Genomic DNA, 26,261 nt, shown 5'->3' with positions numbered 1-26,261 from the left:
CGCCGTTTTTCCTTTCTCTCTCCTTTTTCTCCTCTCCCCTTTTCTCTCCTCCCTTTTTTCTTCTTCTTTCTCTCTTTCCTTTCTTTCTTTTCTCCCCCTTTTTCTCCTTTTATCCCTTTTTCTTTTCCCCCTTCCCCCTTCTTTTCCCCCTTCCCCCTTCTTTACCGGGGGAGGGGGGGGGGGGGCGTGCCCCCGGTACCCCCCCCCTGAATCCTCCACTGCTTGTACTTGTGACGGTTTCATGAAACGCTGCCCATCATCCCATGTACTCCTATGCACTCCCAGGTCAGCGCCAGGCTAGGCTGTAGGCATCGCAAGCTTCAGCGAATCTCGAGCAGGGCAGCGTTTGAAGTCTACGCAGCTACGAAGAGAGGAACGTTGAATTGTGATGAAAGGCTCACTGACGCATGACAGTTTTTGCTAAAATCTTTACATTCTTGTATTATTGTAAGTATTACAATTTCATTTTGAACCATTACCGCGATTCTAGCGGTATACCGTCGATCTTTATTTAGATCTATGATCATTTCTTCACAGACAGTTGCTACAATCATTATAGGTGTTTGGCGATGTACATGTATGATTAATAATAATGCGTGTTACGTAGACGTATTTGCGACCTCGTCGGTGTTCGGCAGTGGTTATTTGTTGTTACGTTCGGTTTGGCGTTCGGTCAAGTTTGACTATTTACAGCTATAGTTCTTCAGTTTAATCAGTTGAGGTAGTCGAGTCATAAAAGTTCCTAGCCTGGAAACTGCTTTGCTGCTCCACTGCTGGTGGCAGCACTTACCTGTACACTGGAAGAAAAAGAAGAACTGAAGAACTGTCTTTAGCTTACATGATTTAACGCATGCACATAACGTTCATCTGATCTCGGCGAATTGCAGCCTCATTTTACTAAATTGGCGCCGACAATTACAAGAGCCCTTCTTATTAGCTATCACTGGCTTCCATTCACTCAATGTATTGGTGCGAGGAGAAAGCTTGACATGTCTTAATATCCTTGGTGTGACTTAATAATTACTTATTGACATTCACATTGCCATTGAACTTAAGTTTGGGTGTCTGAACAAATTTTCAATTTGGGATCGTTTTTCACCATTTTTGTTGGATATTTGAATAAAAAATGTAATCAGAATAATACTTTTTAAATTTCGAGACTCACCGATGTTTCTATTTAAAAGATACAGCCCCTCAAAAACTCTGCAATATTCATAGCATTTTGGTCAGAATCGAACAAAAAGACGTACACGCAGAGTTAAACATAGGGTGTCTGATCGCGCACCCGATGTTGTGTGCTAAAATTCTTCCCATAGAGATTACACGCATCCCTATGCAGCCTACGTGCATTGCGCGACCATGCAAAAAAAGTCAATTTTTTTTTTCAAATCGAGATTCAAACCTTTATCAGTTGTGATCCTGAAGGTGATAATCAATGAATGAGGTGTCATATGAAAGAGCAGGTGAATTCCAATATTTCCAAAGGGGCGTAGCCCCCGAAATTCTAAAAATATCTTGGTCAAAACAGCAATTTAAACATTGTGTCCTGGCTAACTCTGAGGTTTGTCACTTTTGAGATATGACGCCCCGATCGATAAGTAGTCCCAGTCCTAAGGAACAATTCTATGTGATTATATTTTCGCTAGCCCCCAGGGATCACAACTGATAACAGTTTAAAAATACCCTTCTCGCTATTTGGTGGATCAGCTAATTAGGAGGCGTGCGCTCCGCTCAGTCCAAACCATGGTTACATCGCGTAACATCTCCGCGCACGAACGAAACCCCAAATTCAATTAAACATTATAGTGACTGAAATTATGGTTGGCAATTCCCTCGATAAACCCGGAAGTGAATACACGTTATAGTCAATGGCAATATCGCGGAGACTGTGTCTCCGCGATATTGCCATTGACTATAACGTGCATTCACTTCCGGGTTTATTGTGCGACGAACGCCAACCATACTAGTCAATCGCACATGTCGCGGAGACAGCGTAGCTCAAGCTGCAAGTCGCGGATTGGCTTAGCAGCATGCGTACGATATGCATACGCTTGCATATCGCGCGATACAGCTGTTTGGCTAAATTTAGCAAAACAACATCACTCTGCGTGGACGTCTTTTTCGTCGATTTTGACCAAAATGATATGAATATACCAGCGTGTTGGAGGGGCTGTAACTTTTGATAGAAACATCGGTGAGACTTGAAATTTGAAATGTATTATTCTGATAACATTTTTTATTCAAATATCAAACAAAAATGGTGAAAAACGATCCCAAATTGAAAATTGAAAAATCGTTCAGACACCCTATTAAACAGCTCCATCGCGCAATATGCAAGCGTATGCATAGCTAGCGTACGCATGTAGCTTAGCTGAATGCGCAACTTGAGCATGTTGTCTACAACGTGCATCCACTTCCTGGTTTGAGCACGATCGGCAAGCTCTACCTCCAATGTCTATAACGTGCATTCACTTCCGGGTTTGTTCGCCTAATACACGTATGCGGTCCAAATACATATGAATGTGCATTTCTTACGCGTTGTCACCATGTTTTGGACTGAGCGGAGTGCACGTCTCCCTAATTAGCTGATCCGGAAAATAAGGGGGAGGGTATTTTCAAACTGTAATAACTTGTGATTCCTTAGAGCTAGCGAAAAAATAAGCGCACTGATATAATTCTTACAAATGGGACTACTTTTCGGTTCTTAAAAATAGCAAATATCAGAGCTACATTGTAGGATGCAAACAACATTTTAATCACTGTTTGGACCAAGATATTTTTAGAAATCCAAAATGGCACCCCATTGGAAATATTAGATTATTCTGCTCTTTCATATGACACCATTTATTGAGTATCGCCTTCAGGATCACAAATTATAAAGGTTTGAATCTCAATTAAAAAAAAAAAAACGTTGACCAATTTTGCAATGCACGTAGACAACATAGGGATGCGTGCAATGTCTATGGGAAGGGTTTTGGCAGACAAAACGAGTGCGCGATCAGACACCCTACTTAAGTTGAGCTTAAGTTAAGTAGGCCCTCTCTCATGTCTCACTTAAATTTGAAGCCACTCAAGTGGATCAGCTAATGGGAGCGCGTAAACTTATGGTACAGCGCTCAATGCGCAAAGTTCTACGTGGGGGGGGGGGGGCGGCGGGGGGGTACGTGGTTATTTAATTCCATTTGGACTTGAATGAATGACTAAGTTGAATGGCTTATGTTATGACCATACTTTGTCTGTGTGTGACTATGAGCCAGGCCAGGAATAGGTTGATCTCTCACACCAGATGGCTATCAAACTGTGGAGTAGGTTGACTTCCTACATGAATAGTGCATTACATATATTGAATATTCAATAATTGTATGAGCTGAGACTTTAAAGTTTCAATTTAAATTTCAAGAATTGCTGGCTTAAAGAATAGTATTTATGATGTACAGATAGACAAAAGGTGTCCCCCTCAAGTTTGTAGAATTAGCTAGGGATTCATACAGATCTAGTAGAAGAAGAATGAAAGAAAAATGGAAAATATTTGAAGACCTCCCCTTTGAAAAAATAAATGTATTTTGCACAAACCAAAATGGCAAGGTGGGCCATTATTTGAATTAAGGAAATCAATTAGCTCTAGGACAATACCAAATGGAAGTACAATAATAGAAAAAGGAGTGAGGTGGGGGGGGGGGGGGGTAATAAGGTAAGATTTTGTGGCAGTTATATCTGGAACATTTCTTTTCTTTTCAAGGCCTTGATACATAATGGAGATGAACTTTGTACTGTAATACAATGCTAGCCTATATTTGTGCAGGGAGATAGGCTAGTGAGTTTGAACAAAAATCACAAAGGAAATAAGAAGAGCAATGAAGTTACTGCACTCACGACCTCGCGTGCCTGAAGGAAAATGCATTACTGTTATGTCATGAACAGGAAAGTATGTGACTCGGCCCAGATACCTTATTTTTTGTGCCAGACCCTGGGACAAACTTGTCTCGGATCACCAGTCGCTTTGTCAAAATGAATGTGTTGACTTTAGTACAATGATAAGTATCTCTACAGTAAATTCCATTGCAATTGATTCAATTGATGAAATATTATTATCATTTTTTTTCTTTTTCATATCGTGGCCTTGAACTCATGACTGTAGATAAAAAAAGAAACGTACATTTTTGCTTTTGTTCATCTGTTTAATACAGAAAGCTTTTTTAATATCCGGTCCCTTCTACATACTGTACATGTACTAACTGGCTTACTTTCTATTACAGAATCAGATGTGAAAAACGTCGTGAGTCGGTGACTAGCTGCGATAAAGGTACAACTTTTTCTAATTTTTATTCTCCTGTAGTTGATAATAAATGAATTGTTAGGGAAAAAATAATTAAAAAGTTTTCATGGAAAATAAATTCAATATTATGTAGTGTCTTGAAAATGAGAATTCAGTTTTTGTATGTTTTGTTTAAATCACTCTTGAAAGAAAAAGGGGGGGGGGGGCGGGGAGAATATCATGAAACATCTTGTAGCTGTTGTATAGATGTTTTTGTTGTGGTCATTGCTGTTTATTAGTTTTTCCTGCCTCTAATGACATACCGTTTGTACTTGCGTCATAGTCTACACAGGCACCACTTTATCGCTTGTACAGATCATGGCAGTATCTGGCTGGTCTTCTGTATCTAATAAATCTGTAGCATGTGATGTTGAACTTTAGACCCATATGTGTTTTGACTCATTAACCCCATGAGTACTGAATGTTTTCATTCCCATAGACTTAACACACGGACAACCCATCTCCCGTAGACAATGGGTTAATACTTGATTGACTGACATTTAATCTCTTTGATTTTGTACAAAGATGCAAGTTCTCCTAAAGGGAGGGGCTACCTCCCTCCAGAGGCTAGTGCCCATATGGAGTGTATCACATCGTCTCATCCACCCTTCTGTCACCCGTCTTGCCGGCGCCCGAGCTCCTCCATCAGTGGACTTGCCGGATAGAGCCAAGGTAGTGATTTGTGGTGGGGGTATCGCTGGGACCTCCATTGCCTATCACCTTGCCAAACTTGGATGGAACGATGTCCTTCTTCTGGAGCAAGGAAAGTGAGAATTTTTTTGTTGCAAATTCAAGCATTAAAAAATGTACTCCATCCATTTACTTGAAAGATGAAAACAAAAACTATCTATACAATAAAGTATGTTGTATTGTATACATCATTGATGTATTTTTCTTTATCCACCACCCCCTTCCCCGATTTAGGCCTGATAATTATCGTTTTCCTTTTTTTTAATATATATTTTTCCTGAGTTTTTTCCCCCCCAATTGCCCCCCCCCCCCGATTTTACCTCTATTTTCCAGATTTCCAGAAAATAGAGCTCACTATCATTCCCTGCGGATTAGACTTTATCATGATTTTATTGTTTTGGGGACCCCCACCATGAGCCTCAAGCTTTTAAGGAACCTCTTCTTCTTCTTCCTCCATACGTAAATAGTGATGTGATATTCGTTTTAATTTGATATGAATTGTTTTAAATACGAAAACCTGAATCTTTTTAACATTCCTTCCTTTTTTTTATTTGGTGTGGTTTTTCCTCCAGCTTGACATGCGGTACAACATGGCATTCTGTGGGGCTAGTAGGTTTGCTGAAGGGCCAGTCAGTGCTGGGCCAGGTGTCCAGATGGAGTGCTGAACTCTATGAAAGTCTCAAGGAAGAAACAGATATTGATACAGGTATGCTATCCACACCAGGGGGGTGTTTTACAAAACGTGTCATCAGTGACAAATGACAGTTTTTGTTATAAGCTAGTGAAATCCTTGCTTCTGATTGGTTATCAGCAGATTTGTCACTGATATTCGTCATAAGTCATTTAAAAAAGGCTTGTGAAACACCCCCCAGTACAAATATTACAAGATGTGGTGCCTGAAAAGCTGATATTTTGTCTTTACTAAAGTAGCTAATTGAAATGAAGGGGGACAAAAAGATTCGCCCCGAATGCAAAATCCAATCATTGTGGAATAAGATCATAGACATCCCCTTTGATGACAGCATCAAGTGCATCTAGAAGTAAACAACAGGTTAGTTTAAACTTTGTATAGCCAAAGACAGGAGCACTTCGGTTCTTGCAAGTTCCTTTCAGAATTGAGATGGATACAAGATTGAAAAAAATAAGATAAAAGGAAGATAAGAAAGTAATATAACACTCATAGAAAGAGAGCACAACCCTTAGGTGTAAAGCAATAACTTGTTATATTTTGCATACCAAGCCTGAGATGGGTGTGGTTGGAGTTTGTGGAAAATGCATGTCTTACCAAAAGTGTGTCCACCAGGTTTATACAGAAATAAACAATGTAGATGTAAGATTTAAAAGTATAGCAGGGGAAGGCCTTCAATTTAAAAGAAAATGGTATAGTAATCTAAAGTGAGTTCTCAAAGCTGCATCATGTTTTAGAAATCAAAAGTTACGAGTGCTCCCTGTTAATACAAACAAAATGCATGCTTGTACCTTTAAAAAAAAAAACTTAAATGCATATGTACTTATGCCTCATATAACACCATTTCAATATTTTCTTGGCATTATGACAATTTTTTTCTTCTGTTAACAGGCTATCGAGAAACAGGCTCTGTTTCGGTTGCCCAGACCCAGGATCGCCTGACCTCCTTTAAGAGGTTGCAGGCAAGGGAAAGGTAAGTTGTTGCCTGATTAGTCTTAAAAAGGCTGGGTGCACTGAATGCAAAGAAAGAATCTTTTGGCCATCGACCATGTCAAAGGAGATATGGGGGGTGTTTCTCAAAGACTAAGATCGACTTAAAGTTGGACTTTAATATGACAGGCCATTCATGCAACTAGTTGCTCTCACCATTGGTCTCTCAGTTATGATCTTTAGATAATATTTTTTCCTTCAATAATGAACCATCAAAGAAGCTCAATTCTGTAGACGTGTGACCATGATTTGTATGTCCCCTGAGAGACCAATGCCAGTAAATGGTGAGAGCAACAATGGCATGAACTGCCTGCCATAATTAAGTCCAACTTAAAGTCAATCTTAGTCTTTGTGAAACACCCCCATGGTCCTTGTATCCATGATTGACTCACAAACGGCATTTGAAAGATAATACTAATTTAGAACTTCCCTATGAAAAAAGGGGGCTTGAAAATGTCTTTCAGGGGGAAAATAACGACTATTAGATGTCGAATCGATATGAGCTATAGAGCCAGTAAGTAACAGTCTGATTTTCAAACCTTAGTACCCAATGGTTGTACGTTTTATGCTGCGCAAAGATTCAATCAGTTTAATTTTGGCCATTACACGAAGTGGGTTATCGATGTAGACAAATGCTCATGTACCCTTTACGGCTCATTTTATGTATGTTATTACCGAAAAAGAAAAAAAGCCATTCAGTCACTCAATAGTGTCTGACAGTGAAGTCTAGCAAGTAAACAGGTTTCCTTGCATAATTTGAATATTAGGACACTGCTAATGTTTAAATTTTACAGATAGGACATACATGACATATTCATAATTCCTGCAAAGTTCTACAGAATTTGATGTTGGCTGCAAAAGGGACATAGTATCTTTATCATAATACATCACTCCTTCCTTTTTTTTATACTCAGAGAGACTGGAACGGAATGCGAAATAGTGACGCCTTCAGAGATTGAGAAGTTGGTTCCGTATCTTAGAACTACCGATCTTGTAGGTGGCATTTATTCACCCAAAGATGGCAGAACAGATGCTTCTAACACAGTCATGGCTTTGGCCAAAGCCTCAAGGTCAAACGGTAAGACACTTCCTGTCCTAGCATTTAGAGAAAGAAAAGTAATGTCTGTTTTTTTTTCTTCAGTGGAGAGTAGTGTCTACGTGTAGAATGACTTACTGACTACTTGAAAGTACAATTGCTTCTGTGCTTGAAAAGACCTGTGTTTCACAAAGCCTAAGATCGACTTTAAGTTGGACTTAAATATGGCAGGCCATTCAAAAAATGTAAATTCTGTAGATTTGTGACCATGATTTGTACCTCCCTTGAGAGAACAATGCCAGTAAATGGTGAGAGCAAGCATTGGCATGAACGGCCTGCCATAGTTAAGTCCAACTTAAATTCAATCTTAGTCTTTGTGAAACACCCCCCTGTTGTCTTACATGTTGGCAAGTTCTAAGCTATTTGATCTCATACTTGACCAACCAAGTCAAATGTATTGATATATCTGGTGATTGTAACATGTTCATACCCTTACCATAGCTTGGATCAGATAAAGTACCAAGGATGACGATACCTTCAGTGTCTGTATATTCATAATGTCATTAATACTTGGTAGTGTTTAGGACACAAAATTTCCAGAAAGCTGGGACGTGCCCACATATCAGTAATACCACACCAGTAAAATTACCACGAAACAGAGACTGGTTGAGTTTTTGGACCGTTTCGCAAAGCCTTTTTTCAATGACTAATCACAAAAATCTGTGACAAATCCGCTGATAACCAATCAGAAGCAAGGATTTTCCTAGCTTGTAACAGAAATTGTCATTTGTCACTGATGACAAGTTTTGTGAAAATGGGGCCCTGGTGTTGTCAAAATGAGCACAAGAAAACTTAAAATTAGCTCGCAGGATAAAACCAACCCGAGGTAACATTCCTTTTGTCTGATAGGAAATCAAAATAGGCTCCTGTGAACAAAAGATTTATCATACCCTCTTCATCAACTCAGCATTGCATTTTACGTGTTGCAATATGAACTCTGAGGCCCTGAACTATAATATTCATAATGTTTAAAGAGAAGGTTGAGTTCTGGGAGGAGGTGAAAAATAATTTGTGAGCGTTATCATTGTAATATGCAAGTAAGGAAGAACATCAGATAAAAAATGTTCCCTGAAAAGCATGGCTCTTCAAATACCTTAATATTCTAAATATGGCATGTAACATCATAAAAATAGGGGCTGATTTTTATGCGACATGTTTGTGTAGTCCCACATACATCTTTCTGTGTACAGTGCTTGTTACTTTACAAAGACTGGGCCAATTTCTTATCATTTTGATGATTCCAGAACCTTGCAGAACACACCAATATTTTTATTCTTTCAGGTGTCAACATCGTTGAGGGTGTACAAGTTAACAAGATCAGGAGTGAGAATGGTCGAGTGTCCGCTGTCGAGACGTCACATGGTACCGTCAAGTGTGAATACTTTGTCAACTGTGGAGGGCAGGTATGGTAAAGAACATTTTATTAGTTGTCACATTTTCCAGTAATTGTTGCTAGATCAGACATAGCTCTGACAATGACAATACTCCTGTTAATTGTGGAGAATGAAGGATGAAGAACATCCTTTCATTTTCACATTTTCACTAGTTGTTGCATGGTCAGACAAAGCTCTAACAATCGTTTAGTAATGTAACAATACCTTGTCAGAAGGCAGGTAAAAAAATCTGGTTATATTTCATTTTTTTAAATAAACACTTTACGTGTTGTTAGGTCAGACACTGCCCACAAGTAGCCCCAGGCTTGTATTGAGGTTTCCAAAATGGGTGCTGTTTGCACTATCATATCTTGTTATACTTGGATCAGTGGATATCTCACCTTTACCTTCCAATGCCATTGCTATTGCAATACAAATGGTGATTCTTCTTTGAAGGTAATGGATCAAGGAGGAGGCATTATGGAAAGATATTGTTTCCCATTCAAGATAATCAAATTGAAAGTTACAGGGCTTTTGTAGTTCTTCCACAATTTAGCATTTGATTATTTGCTCTTACAGTCAAACCTCTAGATATTGACTGCCCAAGGGAAACACAAAAACTGGTCTCTGTATAGGTCTTTATTACATGTTTCAATGAGAAAACATTTTCAAGGGAAACAAAAAATGTGGTCTTTGTAGACAGGTGGGCACTAAAGCAGGTTTGACTGTATTATTTCATTGTATTCTCTCTGTAACAAGCTGAATGAATTTAAATCATCTTTGTATTTCATCACCAGTGGGCGAGAGATATAGGTTTGAAGAGTGATCCCATTGTAAGGGTTCCACTGCACAGTGTAGAGCATCAGTACATGATCACCAAACCAATTCCTGGTGTGGAGCCACAGAAATACCCATGTGAGTACCAGCTTCCAGTTATAATTATTTCTTTGTAGAGGTGTTGTGGTCTAGTGGATAAGTCACCCGACTGCATATCTCAAGGTACGGGGTTCAAGTCCCGCCGCGGCACTTATGTCCTTTGTCAAGATGTTAATCTCTCCACCCAGGTGTAAATGGGTACCTAATATGCTTGAGCGCTAGTTACTTTGGCAGCTCGGCTATAAACACGGTAATATGTGTAAAGCGCCATGAGCATCAGAGCCTGTTGGATATCGGCGCTATTTAAATATCCATATTATAATTATTGTTATTTCCATGAAATGAAATGGCTCTATGGGGTGCATATTTTTTTAAACATTTTTACTGGGGTCTCCAATTTGTCTGAGCATATCTAATTTGCATTTGATGAGTATTTTCTAAAGATATTTGTTGTAGGGAGAAGTTTTTGAGGTGTAGATGTCATGGATAATTACCATGATTATGAATCAAACATTTATAGATTACGTCAAACAACAAAAGTGTGGAAATCTTATTTTAATTTGTTTGTTTATAATTTTGTTTTACCCGACTGCTATGAAAGCATTTGTATGCTTGTAAGTAAGCAGCCAGGCGACCAGCAGCTTTAAGTCTTGTCCGAGGGACTTGGTAATGGGGATTGATGCCTTACCAAAGGGCACTAGCTCTTCAAATAGTTTCTAACCTTGGACCACCCGCTTACGAGACCACTGTCTTCCACTGATCCATCGTACCTCCTCTTTGATAAAAAAATTGTTTGTAAAGGTGCAATGACAGTTATTTAAAAAAAAGGTTATTACTTGTTTCTCGTCTTGAAATGTCATCCTCCCATTACTTTGTTTCTTTGTTGTAGATGTAAGAGATACAGATGTTGGAAACTACCTCATAGACTGGGGTGGAGGCTTCCTGGCAGGGATGTTCGCCAAGAAAGGCAAGCCTCTCTTCTTTGAAGGCATTCCAGAGAAGTCAGAATTCTTATCCATGCCAGAGGATTGGGATCATTTTGGTGAGTTTTGATTGAATACTTTATCATTGGTTGTAAAGATTTCCTCCTAGATGGGGCATTATAAGTGACCACTACAGATATGTAGAGGTGTCGTGGTCGAGTGGATACGTCGACGGACTGTCGATCACAAGGTCCCCGGTTCGAGTCCCACCACGGCACTAATGTCCTTCGGCAAGACATTGATCTACATTTGCCACACTCAACCCAGGTGGTGGGTGTAAATGGGTACCTGGCAGGAATTAATTCCTTAAAATGCTAGAGCACCAAAGTGGCCGCCTTGCTAAAGCCAGGGTTATACTCAAGGCAGCGCCTGGAGTGTCACAATGTGACGGACATGTGCACTATATAAGAAGCCACCATTATTATTATTATATATGGGCTTTATAAAGAGATGCCTACAAAAATAAGTTTCACTGTCTCTAGCTTTTGAAAATGTGGATGAATTGAAGCTGCTTACATTATACTAAATATATGCACATTGTAGCTTCTGTTTCTGGTGTATATTTAAAAAATAATCATTTCATTTTTCAACATAACATTCTGCCATAACCAGCTCCACATCTGCAAGGCTTTCTGAAACGAGTGGAGGGAGCTGAGAAGGCTGAAGTACAGCAGCTCTTTAATGGCCCTGAGAGTTTCACACCCGATGGGCTTCCCCTCTTTGGACCTGCACCTGAGGTAAATTAAGGCTGTCAACCCTCCCGCATTTGGAGGGAGTCTCACGCCACCACGCTCATTCTCCCGCCGTCCCACCAGCTCGAAGCAGGAGACTCCCGCCACCACACCCTTCCTCTCGCTCTCTCGCAATCTCCCGCAATCCCCCGGTTTATGAAAAAACCTCCTGCCAAACGTGTAAAATAAACCAGCCTACTCGTATCATATGGATTTTTTTTACTCAACACCCTCCCCTTCCCTGTTGAGCCAAAACAAAATTGCATACGGTCTCCCTCGAAGCAGTTCCCCAAAGTTGACAGCCCTGGGTAAATAAGGGTTCATGAATAATTCTTAAACTATATCGTGTTTGTTTGTTTGTTTGTTTTCATTTATTATAGGGCAAGTCAAGATATCCTATTCTGTATGTTACCGACTGCATCAAAAATTTTAGTAATAATAATACTGATAATAAAAAGATGTTCTAGCATATGGTAGACTTAAAACTGACATGTTCTTGCTTGAGAACAAAGATGATCAGATTCAAACTGATATCATAGTCACCTCGTGCGCTAGCATTCTCGGTCTCGATGAAGGTATACAGAGCTCCACCTGCTGCTCGCCACTTTCCGGCATAGAAACGGAGCCTTACGCCTTCGTCGTAAAGACATTGGACATCACACGATCGCTTCCGTTTCTCCTTCAGGTCATCCGGTGTCAAGTCATCAACCATGAAGAACTTCTCGCTTGCTAACTTAGTGCGTTGGATCTTCATGATGCTGACTTTGTCTCTGTAGGATAGAAGCTTGAAGAGAATGTGTCATGGGTGGCTTTCACTGGGCTTCCCGTCGCGATGGGCGCGTTCCACCTTCACGGAGACACCAAACTTTTTATTGATGATGCCTTTTACCAACGCTACGCAGTCCTTGTCCCGGTTCGTCGCAGGTTCGCGGATACGTATTAGGCGAATGTTCTTTCGTCGCGAAAATTGCTCCGCTTTGTTGAGCTGCTCGTTGTGCTTAGCAACATCCATCTGAAGTGAGGTCATTGCTCCTTCCATCTGCTCCATCCTTTTCTCAAGGTGTTTGTTTTTGTCTTCCAATTCCGTAACTCTCCGGCTTTCAAATTCTATAGCTTGTCCCAGCCGTGCCTCTCAGAGGCATTTCAGGTTAGCTACAAGAGATTCAATGGCTCTTTCAATCATCTTTACAAAGTTTTTTGTTGCCGCGTCGAAGTATCTCGCTATTCCCACTGGTGTTGTTACGTCATCAGTGCGTTCCTGAACCGATGACACGCCTGATGGGGAAGTGTGTGCAGCTAGGCTACCACTGGCGTCTTCTTCGCGTGGAGTGCCGGGGGCCGCAGCAGGTGCCCTTCCGATGGTATTCTCATCATTCTCAGAGAGCCATTCGACCTTTGCAGAAACAGCCTCAGAATCACTCAATATGTCCCTTTTTGCTTTCCTCTGAGGTCATCAGCGTGTTGTCTGTGCCCTTGGTTGGCTCATAGTGGTAGAGGCGAGAATCACAGCTGGGAAGTTGATGGTATAAGTCTATCCTTAGTTCAGCTGCAAATCTACTGATGTCCTTCTGCGGCCATTGATAATGTGAACTTAAAATGACTCTGTGTCATTCTTTAATGTATTGCTCCTCATAGATTGACAACTACTTTGTGATGGCTGGTATGAGTTCACAGGGCGTCTACAGCGGAGGTCTTGGTAGGGTCATGGCAGAATGGATCTTCGATAATTATACAAAGTTAAACATGAACACATCATTTACTATAATTTTATGTTGTTTCATTCACCAACCTAAAATTACTGTGTCAAATCTCTGATTTAATACTCCCCATAGATTGACAACTACTTTGTGATGGCCGGTATGAGTTCACAGGGCATTGTCTACAGCGGAGGTCTGGGTAGGGTCATGGCGGAATGGATCGTCAAAGGCCACGCCTCCCTCAACACGTGGTGTATGGATGTGCGGCGCTTCACGGAGTACCACAATAACAAGGCTTTCTTGAGGGATAGAGTCACGGAAACAGAGGGTATGTCTGAACACCATTCTTTTTAATTAGCTTAGTGGAACGTAGAGGTGCATAAAGACACGTCCGGAACTCAATATGCATCGTTGCTGATGATCGTGACTTATTGCAAAGGGTGGGCCATTCATCATTTTACGGATGCACCTTTTTTCATCCTATACTCTTAGTAGATTTAATCATGTCTTCTTTTTCTTTCTTTTTTAAATTTTTTTGTAAATGTATATCTTTCAATGTATTTTTCTTTGCCTATGTATGTATTACAACAATGTATAATGTCATTTTTACTGTGATTGGAAACAAATACAGTCAATTCAATTCAATATTATTAGGATATGGAGTTGTTAAATACTTCTGTTACCTTTACTAAGCTCTATAGTACTGATATATCAGTATTAGATTTGTCAAATTACGCTTTTAATTTATTGATATCACCAACAACTATCGTTGTTTTGCATTCTGGATGTTTCTCTGCATGCCGCTGCATTTAGCTAATCTACGTCACGCAATTTCAAATGCATAAATAATCACTTTCTTCATCACCTGGCATGATTGTATGAATAATAATCAGAGTTTCATGCTATAAATAATTATGTATGTTTGCATTTCCATATTAACTATGTATTGTGTTTTCCTCCAATCATTTTGGTTTAAGAAGTGGACCAAAAGTCCTTGGAAAGATCATGCTTTCAAATCTCTTACCACTTATTTCAATTTCAGTTCCACAAATCTGCTATCATAATTCATATCTTGGGGATGCTAACTTTGAAATGGACCGACATGTTCTGGAAACAAAATTCAAAAACAATTTCCACTTATTTTAATTACAATTCCAGGAAACAGACATCATAATTATGAGAAATCACTGGGATACTCACTGTGAAATTGAACCATAAGTATTCAGAAACATACTTACAAAACATTTTACCACTTTTTCTTTTCACTTCTAGGAATCCACTACCACAATCCCTACCCCGGGGATGTTAACTATGAGACGGGGCGCATGCTACGTTGCTCCCCTCTCTTTGGGGCGCAGAGGCAGGCCGGAGCAGTGTTTGCTGAGAAGGGTGGAGTAGAGAGACCCGTCTACTTCATGAACCCAGCTAATCAAGGTGAGCAATTTGGAAGAAGGAACGTAGATATTCAAATGGGTCTCCTTTTTATGCCGCCGTTACGAAGTAGCCGGAGGCATTATGTTTTCTGGTTGTCCGTCCGTCCGTACGTCCCGTTCTCGTGATCGCGTTATCTGAAGAACCGATTAATGGATTCCTACCAAACTTTGGTCATGTATGTATCTTGCAGAGCCAATGAACTGAGTAGATTTTAGGGTCATGAGGTCAAAGATCAAAGGGTCATACTGTATATGTATATGAGAAATTGCTTGTAATCACGATATTCTGAGAACCTGTTAATGGATTACAATGAAACTTGAATTTGAAAAATTTCTTCTGTTTTGGTTTGTAAACTTGCTCTATGAGGGAGGCATCATTTTCGACTGCACGCAGTCGAAGTTCCATCTAGTTTATGTTATGACTAAAGACAAGATGTTGTATTGCCCTTTAGGTGCCAGATCCTGGGTCAGTCGGTCAGATTTTTATTTAAAAAAAAACTTTTTTGGTCCCCTCTCAAAACCGCCACCGTCGCCCAAAAAAATTCAAAACCAAGAACATCTCCCAAATCTTATTGATTTCTAGTTGGTGCAGTGCATGTACACGAGGCCGGTGTCTACTTGTTTACACTAGCAGGATTTTGAAACTAGGGCAGGAAACGAGTGAGAATTTAGGACTAATTTGATGGTTTTATGCAATTATATCCCATTTAAACAAACAAAAATACATATTTTTGTATCCATCAAACTTTTTCCTCTTTCTAAAAAAGGGTAAAAAAAGCTTTATTAAAAAGCCTTCCGTAGATTTCAAGATTTTTGGGTCAGTCCGCAAAGGGCAATACAACATCAATTTGGTTACCCTTATTACATTATCAGTGACCAATATCTTGTTTAAAAGAAAAGTAGGTCAAAATAAGTTTGCAGGTTCATTATTTCTTCCATTGGCATGTTGTACATTACACAGGAAATGCTTTCAGGTAATTTACACTAGCAAGTGTGTAACTAACAAATGGAGAATCTGTAAATTGCAGGATAGAAGAAATCTACAAGAAATCAACAAGCAAGAAATTTCTTGGTCAGAAATTTGTAAACAAGGAGGAATTTGAAATTTACAACGATTTTGCAGTTCAACTAGAGTTCAATTAAAGCTGAAAAGGTAAATTCAAGTCAAGTCTTCATTGAATTCCAAATAGATTAGAAAATTGTACTGCTACTGAATTTGGAATTAAAGATCGTCTTTTCTCCATTTCGTCAATAAGTTTTCATGCTTTTCTACTTTTTCATTATTGGTGGTAATGCCAAATGGGATTATTTTAATTTCATACATGTAAAAATAATGGAATCGAAGTTGAAATATCTGTGGCATAATTGGACTGAAAAACATTATTTATATTCCTCCATTGTACCCCAGTGCAGATACACCACAAGACCGACATTTGACTCAAAACAAACAAAAAATTCATTATTAATAGTCAAGATTTAGTCATTTATTGATCAGTTTAAAGTCTGTTTTGTGGTGGGACTGATGCATTATTAGTATGACTGTTTCTAATTTTTGCAGAGGCTTTGTATGATGATCTTCAGAAAGGTAGCTTTGGAAAGCCTGCTTGGTTTGACTATGTTAGCGAGGAGTACTGGGCATGTCGGGAGAGTGTCTGCCTTATGGACATGTCATCATTCAGCAAGTTTGAGCTTGAGGTAATCACAAAGTGTTTGAGATACTCCTGTCTATTAATCATTATTTTAATAAGCATTAAAAGATAGGCATGATGAAGAGGGACTTGTCCTCATTTCAACAGATGAAGCTGAGTGTTAGAGGTAGTAATTACTTGATTGGTTAACGTGGCATTTAAATTTGAATTATTTTACTTAATGGTAATCACATTTTAATTGTGTTGAAGTCATAGTCCCATTGAGATGGATATGCCTGTAGTATCAGTAGCACATGCAGTGACACAATGATTATGAATGCTTTATACCAAGAAATAATGTCTCCCTGTAGATGACTCTCTCTCTCTGTTGTCAATTCTTTGATACATTCTTATTAATTCCTTATACTGTAGAAGTGTCGTAGCCGAGTGGTTTAAGCACTTGACTTGAATGTCAAAGGTAGTGGTTTGATCCCTGGCATGGCACTAATGTCCTTTGGCAAGGCATTAATCTACATTTGCCACTCAATACCCAAGAGAGAAATGGGGACCCGATAGGATGACAAAAGCTTTTGTGTTAATAGTAATTGCCTATGCCCTCACGGTGTCTATATGGTAGGAATACTCCCCAGGAAGTGGAGATGGTGCACATTGTGCGTGAAAGAGTCTGATGTCCGGGGTGTTAGTAATAATATCTGTAAAGCTCTTAGAGACCGTATTTCGTATTAAGCGCTGTATAAATCCAGATTATTGTTATTATAGGATCCACAGCACATGATTGCAGTTTTTGAGTTTGGTCATACACGCTTCATACTAATGCACGATATATCTCTGTTCACAATTCCATACATTTTGAATGAAGAATCGTACATATTTTTTTGTTGATTCTTTGCAGTCAGATGGCCCTGAGGCATGTGCTCTACTACAGAAGCTATGTCCCAATGAGATGGACATGGCCATAGGATCAGTAGCACACACACCTATGCTCAATGAGAGGGGAGGATACGAGAATGATTGCAGTGTCGCCAGAGTATCAGAAAACAAGTAAAAAGCAATTCTCATTCATTATTTATTACTCATTAATTGTATGTTAGTAACAGTAATGTTATAGTTCATTCTGGTTGTAATTACTGTGCTAGGACAGCCAAATCATTGTTTGGAGCTAAAGTTCTCCTATTACTTATTTCATTTGTTGATACTAAGTGAATATTCCCTTTGTAAACGTAATAATATCAAGAATATTCTATCCAAGCTGATCATAGATAGCAGATAATAAAAAAGAACTCAAATTTTATATGAAGTTCTTCTGCTTCAATGTGTAATTAACCAATGTACTTCCATTGGTGGTAAATAAGCTGAATGGTATAAATGCAAGTATTCCATTGGTCTTTACAGACTGTTCAAAGTGTCATAAAGAGGTCTCTTCATTACACTTTGCACTATTGTCACGTCCTCTGTTGTTGTTTTCTGTATTTGAAGATAAAGTTGAGTTGTTGTCATGTGATCACATTGTGAAAGTTACGTTGTGGAAGGTTGATCATTGGTATTGGTGTGTACTGCACGATTCTGGAATCATCAAAATGATAAGAAATTTGGCCCAGTCTTGGTAAAGTTACAAGCACTGTACACAGAAAGACGTGACAAACATGTGACATAAAAATCCGTCCCGATTATTATGATGTAGCATGCCATATTTAGAATAATAAGCCATTTCAAGAGCCATGCTTTTTAGGGAACATTTTTTATCTGATGTTCTTCTACACTTGTATAATACAACGATAGCGCTCACAAAGTATTTTTCTCCTCTTCCCAGAACTCAACCTTCTCTTTTAACTTATGTTTTTTCTTTTATTTCACATCTCTCCAGGTACTTTATCATCTCCCCCACCCAGCAGCTGAGACGAGGATTCAAATGGATCTCCAAGCACTTGCCTTCGGACGGTTCTGTACAACTCAGGGATGTAACGAGCCACTACACAGGAATCAATGTACTGGGACCAAGGGCAAGAAGTGTGTTACAAAGGCTCACCACGACATCCGTTGCTCTTGTAGATATGAAGCCGTTTACTGTCAGGGTAAATGATCAGTTTGTTTCTTTAAGCTGAATTTAGTTGATCTAGTGAATTGTATTCTTAGTCCTTCAGAGGCCCATTGAGTACCATATGTAAGCCTGGTGCCAGCCAACCAACCACTGTACTTAATGAAAGTTATGTCTGCCTAGTTACGCAAGTCATTTTGAATGAAGTTGAATCAAGTTAAAGAATTCACAACTTAGCCACATGATTTCTAGTCAAGTCAATTCAGATTACAATCACATTTAGTTGAGTTATAAATACATTTGTATCGAGCAGTTTCGGTCAAGTCATGGTTCATGTATGATTTTTCAAAAACAAAAATATGCTTTCCAGATAAACGAATTTAAAACTACATGTTCAAAATTCAAATATCTGCAAGTTAAAATGATAAAGAGTAACAAATATCAACTGGATTTTTGACTTGATTTTGAGGTTATTATGATTATTATGTTTAATTTTTATCTCTAATCCTACAGGACATAAGTATAGGATATGCCAACGCTGTGAGGGCCATATCGGTCACACATGCAGGAGAAGATGGCTGTGTACTCTACATTCCTAATGAGGTATGTTATCTACATAGGGAATCTTAAATATCTTTACATGAGGAGTTGGTCAAGTCCAGACTGATTCCACATTTGAAGTGGGGCCTAGGCTAGGTTTTGGTGTGAAATGTATTGGCATGCTGTTCAAATATGCTATTTCCTTTGATATTAGTTGTATATAACCAAGAAAATATAGGGGGACAATAAAGATTGGTAGGTGTGGGAAACTATATTGTTATTGAGTTTGGTAGATGATTTTGGCACACACAATGTCTGCTATTCTCTGTCCTGACTGATTCTTTGTGAAGCATAACCATGAAAGAGGTTGGGACATCGTAGTTGTTGTATGGCACAAAGGTGGGCTAACGGTCCTCGAGACCAACAAAGACCCACAGTAAATTCGCCAGATTGCCTGCAAGACCGATCTAGCGGATCTTAAGACAACTTTTCAGATGGTTCATAAGAATGAGACTGGTTGATCTCTCAAAACCTTTATTCAACTGGGCTGTCGCTGCAAGCGGTAAATAATGACTATAACCTTGTTTCTATACAGATGGCTATCAATGTGTACAATTCGCTGATGAGTGCCGGGAAGTCATACGGAATACGCAATGTAGGCTACTATGCCCTCAGGTGGTTGAGGATAGAGAAGCTCTTTGCTTACTGGGCAGATGATTTCAACGACACGCACACCCCATACGAGATTGGAAGGGAGCACAGAGTCAAATTTGACAAGGTTTGTGAATTTGGAAATATATTATTTTCTAAGGAAACAAATTTTGAGTCATACAGTAGGCTTGCGGATGCACCATGTGAGAGAGAGGGAGGATTGAGGACTCTCTGTAATCTTTCTTGAGGGTGTGTAGTCCTGAAATTTTGAGTTGTATACGACAGTGCTTGCTCAAATGTTATATCTTTATTGTAGTAGTAGTAGTAGCTGTCTGTCGCGAAGCGACAATGACCGCCTTCATTTTCACTTTACAGCTGTTCTCCATACAGCTCGCTGGCCTGCAGCAGTTGTCCAAGTCTTGGTTTCAATTTGCCTCCGCTTAAGGTTCCTCTTGATCGTGTCCTTGTAGCGAAGCCGTGGACGACCAATCCCTCTTTCGCCAGCGGGTAGTTGCGAGAATAGTACTTGCTTTGGTAACCTCTCAGAGGGCATCCTGATGACATGGCCTGTCCATCGTAGGTTCTTCCTGATGAGCAGGTCCTCCATAGAAGGAAGGTTTGCTCGCTCTAGTACCTCTTTGTTGGTCACCTTGTCCTTCCAACTGATTCTCATGATTGCTCGAAGGTGTCTCATCATGAACGCGTGAAGTTTCTTTACTTGACTTGTGTAGAGAGTCCAGCTTTCCGCACCGTATAAGAGAGTGGATAGGACGATAGCCCTGTAGATTTTGCACTTCACTCTTGTTGAGACATGATGGTTGTTCCATAGCCTGGTTCGCAGTCTTCCAAAGGCACTGCTGGCCTTTGACATTCTTTTCACCAGCTCAGAGTCGATGCGTCCGTCTTTGGATATAGTGCTGCCGAGGTAAGTGAAGTCATCTACCTGGTTTAGGGCTGTACCATCCACTAGGATCTCCTCCTCCTCTCGGTGGTCTGTACCTGGTTGGAATAGTACTTCAGTCTTTTTGATGTTTATTTGTAGACCGAACTTCTTTGATGCTGATGAAAATACATCTATAACATGTTGCATCTGCTCTGGTGTATGAGAAACAAGAGCACTGTCATCTGCAAAGAGGAGTTCCCTCACGAGAATCTGTGTAGACTTCGTCTTAGCTTTGAAGTGTGTGACATTGAATAGGTCGGCGTCTTGACGTGATTGTATGTAAACGCCTTCCTCAAAGTCCGCAAAGGCCTCCTCCAGCATCGCTGAGAGAAAGATGGAGAACAGCGTAGGGGCCAACACACATCCTTGTTTTACACCGTTACTTACAGGGAAGCTATGGGATGTTTCGCCTGCTTCCTTGACTTTAGCCATCATACCCGTATGTAAGGACTCTACCATTCCGGTGAACTTCTCGGGACATCCATACTTTCGTAGTAGTTCCCAAAGACCTGTCCTACCAACAGTGTCAAAGGCTTTCGTGAAATCGACAAAAACCACATAGAGGGATCGGTTGTGCTCAATGCACTTCTCCTGTAGTTGTCTGAGGCAGAAGATCATATCTACTGTGCTGCGGTTGTTCCTAAATCCGCATTGCGTCTCCGGCAATATATTTGGTGCTATGTGGGTATTCAATCTGTTCAGAAGGATCCTGGCAAAAACTTTCCCTGCTATTGACAATAGCGATATTCCTCTGTAGTTTCCACATTGAGTTCTATCTCCTTTTTTGAAGATGGCGACAATATTAGCATCCTTCCATTCCTGAGGTACGGAGCCTTCTGCCCATGCTTGTTGTATCAGCATTAGTAAACTGTTGGTTAGTGTGGCTCCTCCGTGCTTCCATATCTCGCTTGGTATCCCATCCACTCCGGGTGCCTTGCCATCACCCAAGGAGGCAATTGCCAGGTTTAGCTCTTTTCGTGTTGGAATATCATCGAGTGCAGTAACTACAGGTCGCTGGTTGATCCTATCACGCGCTGCAGGCTCGATATCTCCTGGCTGGTTGAGTAGTGTCTCAAAATGCTGCGACCATCGTTCAAGCACCCTTTTGTTGTCTGAAAAGGTTGTGTTACCGTCCAGGGACTTGAGATGAACTGTACTCCTAGTCTGGGGGCCCCAGACTTCTTTCAGTCCAGTGTAGAAGGACTTCATGTCATTATTGTCTGCGGAGCGCTGCAGGACCTCTGCCTTTTTCTCCCACCAGGTGGTTTTCATTTTCCGTGTGTACCTCTGCAAGTGTCTGCAGGCTTCCTTGTACGCGGTGGTGGTTGACCTGGTGCTTCTAGTCTGTAATACACGTTGGTGTGTTTCATTCCTTTTCTTCACGAGTATCAGAAGCTCGGAGTCTTCTGGGTCAAACCAGTCCTGGTGTTTTCGCTCTGGTTTACCGAGGGTGTTGCTCGCTGTGTCATATACTACTTTGCTGAGTGATGCCCAGGTCTGATCAACTGTCATTCCCTCTTGCACTCCCCAAGTCGCCAGAGCTTTCTCCATATCTTGCTCTAGCTTTAGCCGTTGTGTGTTGACGTGTAGCCGGTCTGTGTTCAGCTTTGCAAGTTTAGTAGCTCCTTGCTTCTTACGCTTTGAACGTAAAGCAAATGCAATCTTTGATCTTAGTAGCTGGTGATCGGTCAAGCAATTAGCTCCACGCATAGTTCTTGTGCTGTGAACATCCATTCTGTCTCGTTGTTTTGTTATGATGTAATCAATCAGGTGCCAATGCTTAGAGCGAGGGTGCATTTATTGTACTAGTATGTATGTATATGTATATCCATATCTAAGCGTCAGCCTTTGTGCCTTTGTTACTTTGAATGATGACTCTGCAAGATAAGTCTTGACAACGATAATGATAATGAATTCTCAAATCTCATATATCAGTTATTAAACCAATCATGCATGATTCAACCTCCCTGTAATTTTTTTGATGCTTTATTTCTCTCACCACAACTCAGGACATTGACTTCATTGGCAAGTCTGCTCTCCTGGCTCACAAGAAGGCAGGGATCCGATTTCGCCTCACTCAATTCACGTTGGAAGACCACGACACCGACTACCACCACTGGCCTGCCGGCGGCGAGCCAATCTATCGCAATGGTCAGTACACCGGTCTCGTCACGTCGAGTGGCTATGGCCCCAGCCTGGGCAAGATCGTCTGTCTGGGCTGGGTCACGAACTCTGACCCCATGACCCATGAATACATCACAAAAGCCAGCTACGAGGTGGACGTAGCGGGTCAGCGGTATAAGGCGAAAGCGACGTTGTACCCTCACAAACAGGCTACAAGACATGCCCTTATAGGCTGAGAATAGGAATAACAATCATTGCCTCAATTAAATGCTACATGAAGTAGGAAGGTTAACATTTATTCAAGCTATTATTCAACAATCAGTATTAACATTACAGGATGTTAAGGAATATGTGTGAAAATGGGGCAAAGTAATGCTTTCATATATAATGTCAATCCTAACATAGTCATTAACCAGAAAGAACAATGGCAATACTTTGTTTCAAATAACAAATAAAAATGTTCTCTCTAAAAAAATGATTTCTGACTTAACATGATTTTTGCCCATATAGTATCTACTTTCTAAGAATGTACAATAAACACCAACAGAGCTGCCACTTTTGATGCAGCTACGCAGTTTCTCAAAACAGAATTATGATGTGGACATTTTGTGGGGATTGAATTGAACATTATGAAGTTTTGAGATATTTTAAAGCCTGTTTTTATCTGCAATCCTCTGTTAATGTGATATTCACTTCCTACTCCAAGTCCAGCAAACAGAAGATGATTCTTCACTCAGGATAATCAGTTACTCTACGAAGAATCCAAATTCGTTTTTAGACTTTTGCTGATGACGGTTTAGACTTTCCTAAATGTGGCAGAGATTCTTTTTTATGCCTCCGTTACGAAGAAGCCAGAGGCATTATGTTTTCTGGTTGTCCGTCCGTCCGTCCGTCCGTACGTCCGTCCGTACGTCCCGTTCTCGTGATCGCGTTATCTGAAGAACCGATTGATGGATTCCTGTCAAACTTTGGTCATGTATGTATCTTGCAGAGCCGATGAACTGATTAGATTTTGGGGTCATGAGGTCAAAGGTCAAAGGTCACAGGGCTCATTATGTATGCAAAAACAGCTCGTGATCGCGTTATCCAAAGAACCGATTGATGGATTCCTGCCAAACTTTGGTCATGTATGTATCTTGCAGAGCCGATGAACTGAATAGATTTTGGGGTCACGAGGTCTAAGGTCAAAGGTCATGTGGCTCATTATGTATGCAAAAATAGCTTGTGATCGCATTATCATTAGAACAGATTGATGGATTCCTGCCAAACTTAGATCATGTATGCATCTTGCAGAGCCAATGAACTGAGTAGATTCTTTGGTCATGAGGTCAAAGGTCAAAGGTCATGGGCTCATTATGTATGCAAAAATAGCTTGTGAACACATTCTCATTAGAACTGACAGATGGATTACTATTTAACTCGGAACATCTTGCAGAGCCAATGAACTGAGTAGATGTTAGGGTCATGAGGTCAAAGATCAAAGGGTCATGTATGTATATGAGAAATTGCTTGTAATCACAATATTCTGAGAACCTGTTAATGGATTACAATTGAACTTGAATTTGAAAAATTTCTTCTGTTTTGGTTTGTAAATTGCTCTATGACGGAGGCATCATTTCGACTGCGTGCAGTCGAAGTTCCATCTAGTTTATTTGTGAAATAATCCAGTGCAACAGTTTTACAGTATTGGTACTTAATTTGTTTTATATTGTCAGATACTGATGGATTTAATGATATGATTTGTGTGGATGATACAAACTCTCCCTGAATGAAACAAAATTATTGTTTGGCTAAGGTCAAGGATTTGGTTCAAAAATTGGATTTCTCATGCTTCCAGAATATCAAATTTGAAATGAAGACCACAGTCGTCCAGAAGCCTTGTCATTCTTAAGGACCCTAAAATAAATGTTTTTATATGAAGTTAATAATTTGAATGTCAGGCTGGAAAAATCATGTTCCTTTAAGGCTATCCCAAATGTTTTATGTCAAAGATGTATATTTTTGTTCTTAGATTTACCATTTTTAAATGAACCTTACGTACATGTATGAAAATGATATAGCGTACTGACAATTTTTATCTTTGAGAGTGAATCAGCTGTTATAAAAAAATAAGTGTCACTATGCAATACAAATACAGCACAAACTACACAAGTTCACAAACTACATGTTTTGTGTAGTGCACTATTTTGTGTGTACACCTTAGTTTTAGGAGAAAAATAACTTAGTTTCAGGCTTTTTTATCGCTCTGACTTTTAACCGCACTTTGCATCACCTTAAATGCATGATAGATACCCTGTATGTGAAATATTTTCATGTTGAATCCATTTGGTACGTTACACTGTTACCTCTTGTCTTAATATTTAATTGTGAGAATGATTGTTTTATATGCCATGCTGAATTCAAGATTAAACACCCATACTATTCTGCCGTTCTGCATCCCCAGATAATTATAATTGATAAGGAACTACATGTATTTTTAATGTTCCATGTATAATAGTTTTTTAGAAGGTTGCCATAAATGCTACTTTATATACATCTCTTTAATGATTCTATAAATTCGACTTGCGGTTGATGATGTCCAATTTTGTTTCGATTGCAATATGATGATTGATATGTCATTAATGTACAATAAAATTTATCATTACGAATTGTAATTTCAGTTTCTGTTTACCTTTCTGTAATTCTAAATGGATTGTATATTGATGATAAACATGTACTAGACTATGTAGATAAGTTTTAGGTATATCTTTTCTGCTTTAAACATGAAGCAACTCCATTAAGATATTTTTTCCCTTTAACATAAATCATTGTTAGTTTTATTCATGTCCTTTCCAAGCTTCTCACAATTCAATACTCACTTTCTCTCCTTTTCTAACTATTTATTAATCATCAATAAAAATGTATTCACAACTTTCAGACTCCTCTCAAAACAACAAAATAAATGCTTGTAGAAATAGAAACATTTTGGTTTTTGAAGCAATCCGCCGCTTTTAAACTGCTCTAGGATTTAATTTTTTGTTTATCATCGGTGGGAAAGAATATTTTTAGATAGGATAGACTCAGCCTTGATGATTTCTCGCAAAACATATATAGGTCTCATTTTACTGGAGTTGCCCCTCACAAATATAAATGAATAATGGGGGGGGGGGGCACCTATTCAAGATCAACCATTGTCTTTTCAATCCCAACACTAAACTGTATAAAAATAGAGGGGGAACACATTCAGCTTTATTTCACTTTATTTCGAAGTACACACATATACTGTTTCCATGGCAAGTTGATATTGCTTAATTTGTACATTTTAATTTCTGCCAGATGGATCATGTTGAAGTTGCATTTTGGGTCTTTTGTCTTCAAGACGGTTGATATTTCATTGTAAAGCGGATAAGTGTTCTTATTAATCGTGATTCCTGATGCCTTGCATCTTGCTCAAGTTTGACAGGAAGT

At 39.6% G+C, this 26,261-nt stretch overlaps 1 protein-coding gene across 2 annotated transcripts; it reads left to right on the top strand.

The window, feature by feature from the left end:
- Positions 1–305: 305 nt before the first annotated feature.
- On the top strand, positions 306–23,698 carry LOC753849 (pyruvate dehydrogenase phosphatase regulatory subunit, mitochondrial). 2 transcript variants are annotated; one of them, XM_030975463.1, is made up of 18 exons: positions 306–447; positions 4,257–4,303; positions 4,841–5,082; positions 5,578–5,711; positions 6,585–6,666; positions 7,598–7,761; positions 9,061–9,182; positions 9,950–10,067; positions 10,918–11,070; positions 11,624–11,748; positions 13,575–13,767; positions 14,712–14,873; positions 16,431–16,567; positions 17,414–17,562; positions 18,386–18,593; positions 19,070–19,159; positions 19,692–19,874; positions 22,700–23,698. In XM_030975463.1, the coding sequence occupies exons 3-18, from the start codon at positions 4,841–4,843 to the stop codon at positions 23,048–23,050; spliced, it is 2,613 nt and encodes an 870-aa protein (XP_030831323.1). In that variant the 5' UTR covers positions 306–447; positions 4,257–4,303; the 3' UTR covers positions 23,051–23,698. The 2 variants fall into 2 exon arrangements, with proteins under 2 accessions (XP_030831323.1, XP_030831324.1); XM_030975464.1 differs by lacking the exon at positions 4,257–4,303.
- The last annotated feature ends 2,563 nt before the right edge of the window (positions 23,699–26,261 follow it).

This window comes from Strongylocentrotus purpuratus, unplaced genomic scaffold (genome assembly GCF_000002235.5).
Source record: "Strongylocentrotus purpuratus isolate Spur 01 unplaced genomic scaffold, Spur_5.0 spur5_scaffold_8, whole genome shotgun sequence".
Taxonomy (NCBI): Eukaryota; Metazoa; Echinodermata; class Echinoidea; order Camarodonta; family Strongylocentrotidae; genus Strongylocentrotus; species Strongylocentrotus purpuratus.
Note: the sequence above shows the minus strand (reverse complement) of the source record. Positions and strands in the feature narration are given on the sequence as shown.

Coding starts and splice junctions, on each gene's coding strand:
- LOC753849 (XM_030975464.1), top strand. CDS start 4,841: ATGCAAGTTCTCCTAAAGGGAGGGGCTACCTCCCTCCAGAGGCTAGTG. Junction 17,563..18,385: donor GCCAGAGTATCAGAAAACAA/GTAAAAAGCAAT, acceptor ACATCTCTCCAG/GTACTTTATCATCTCCCCCA. Junction 19,160..19,691: donor TACTCTACATTCCTAATGAG/GTATGTTATCTA, acceptor GTTTCTATACAG/ATGGCTATCAATGTGTACAA.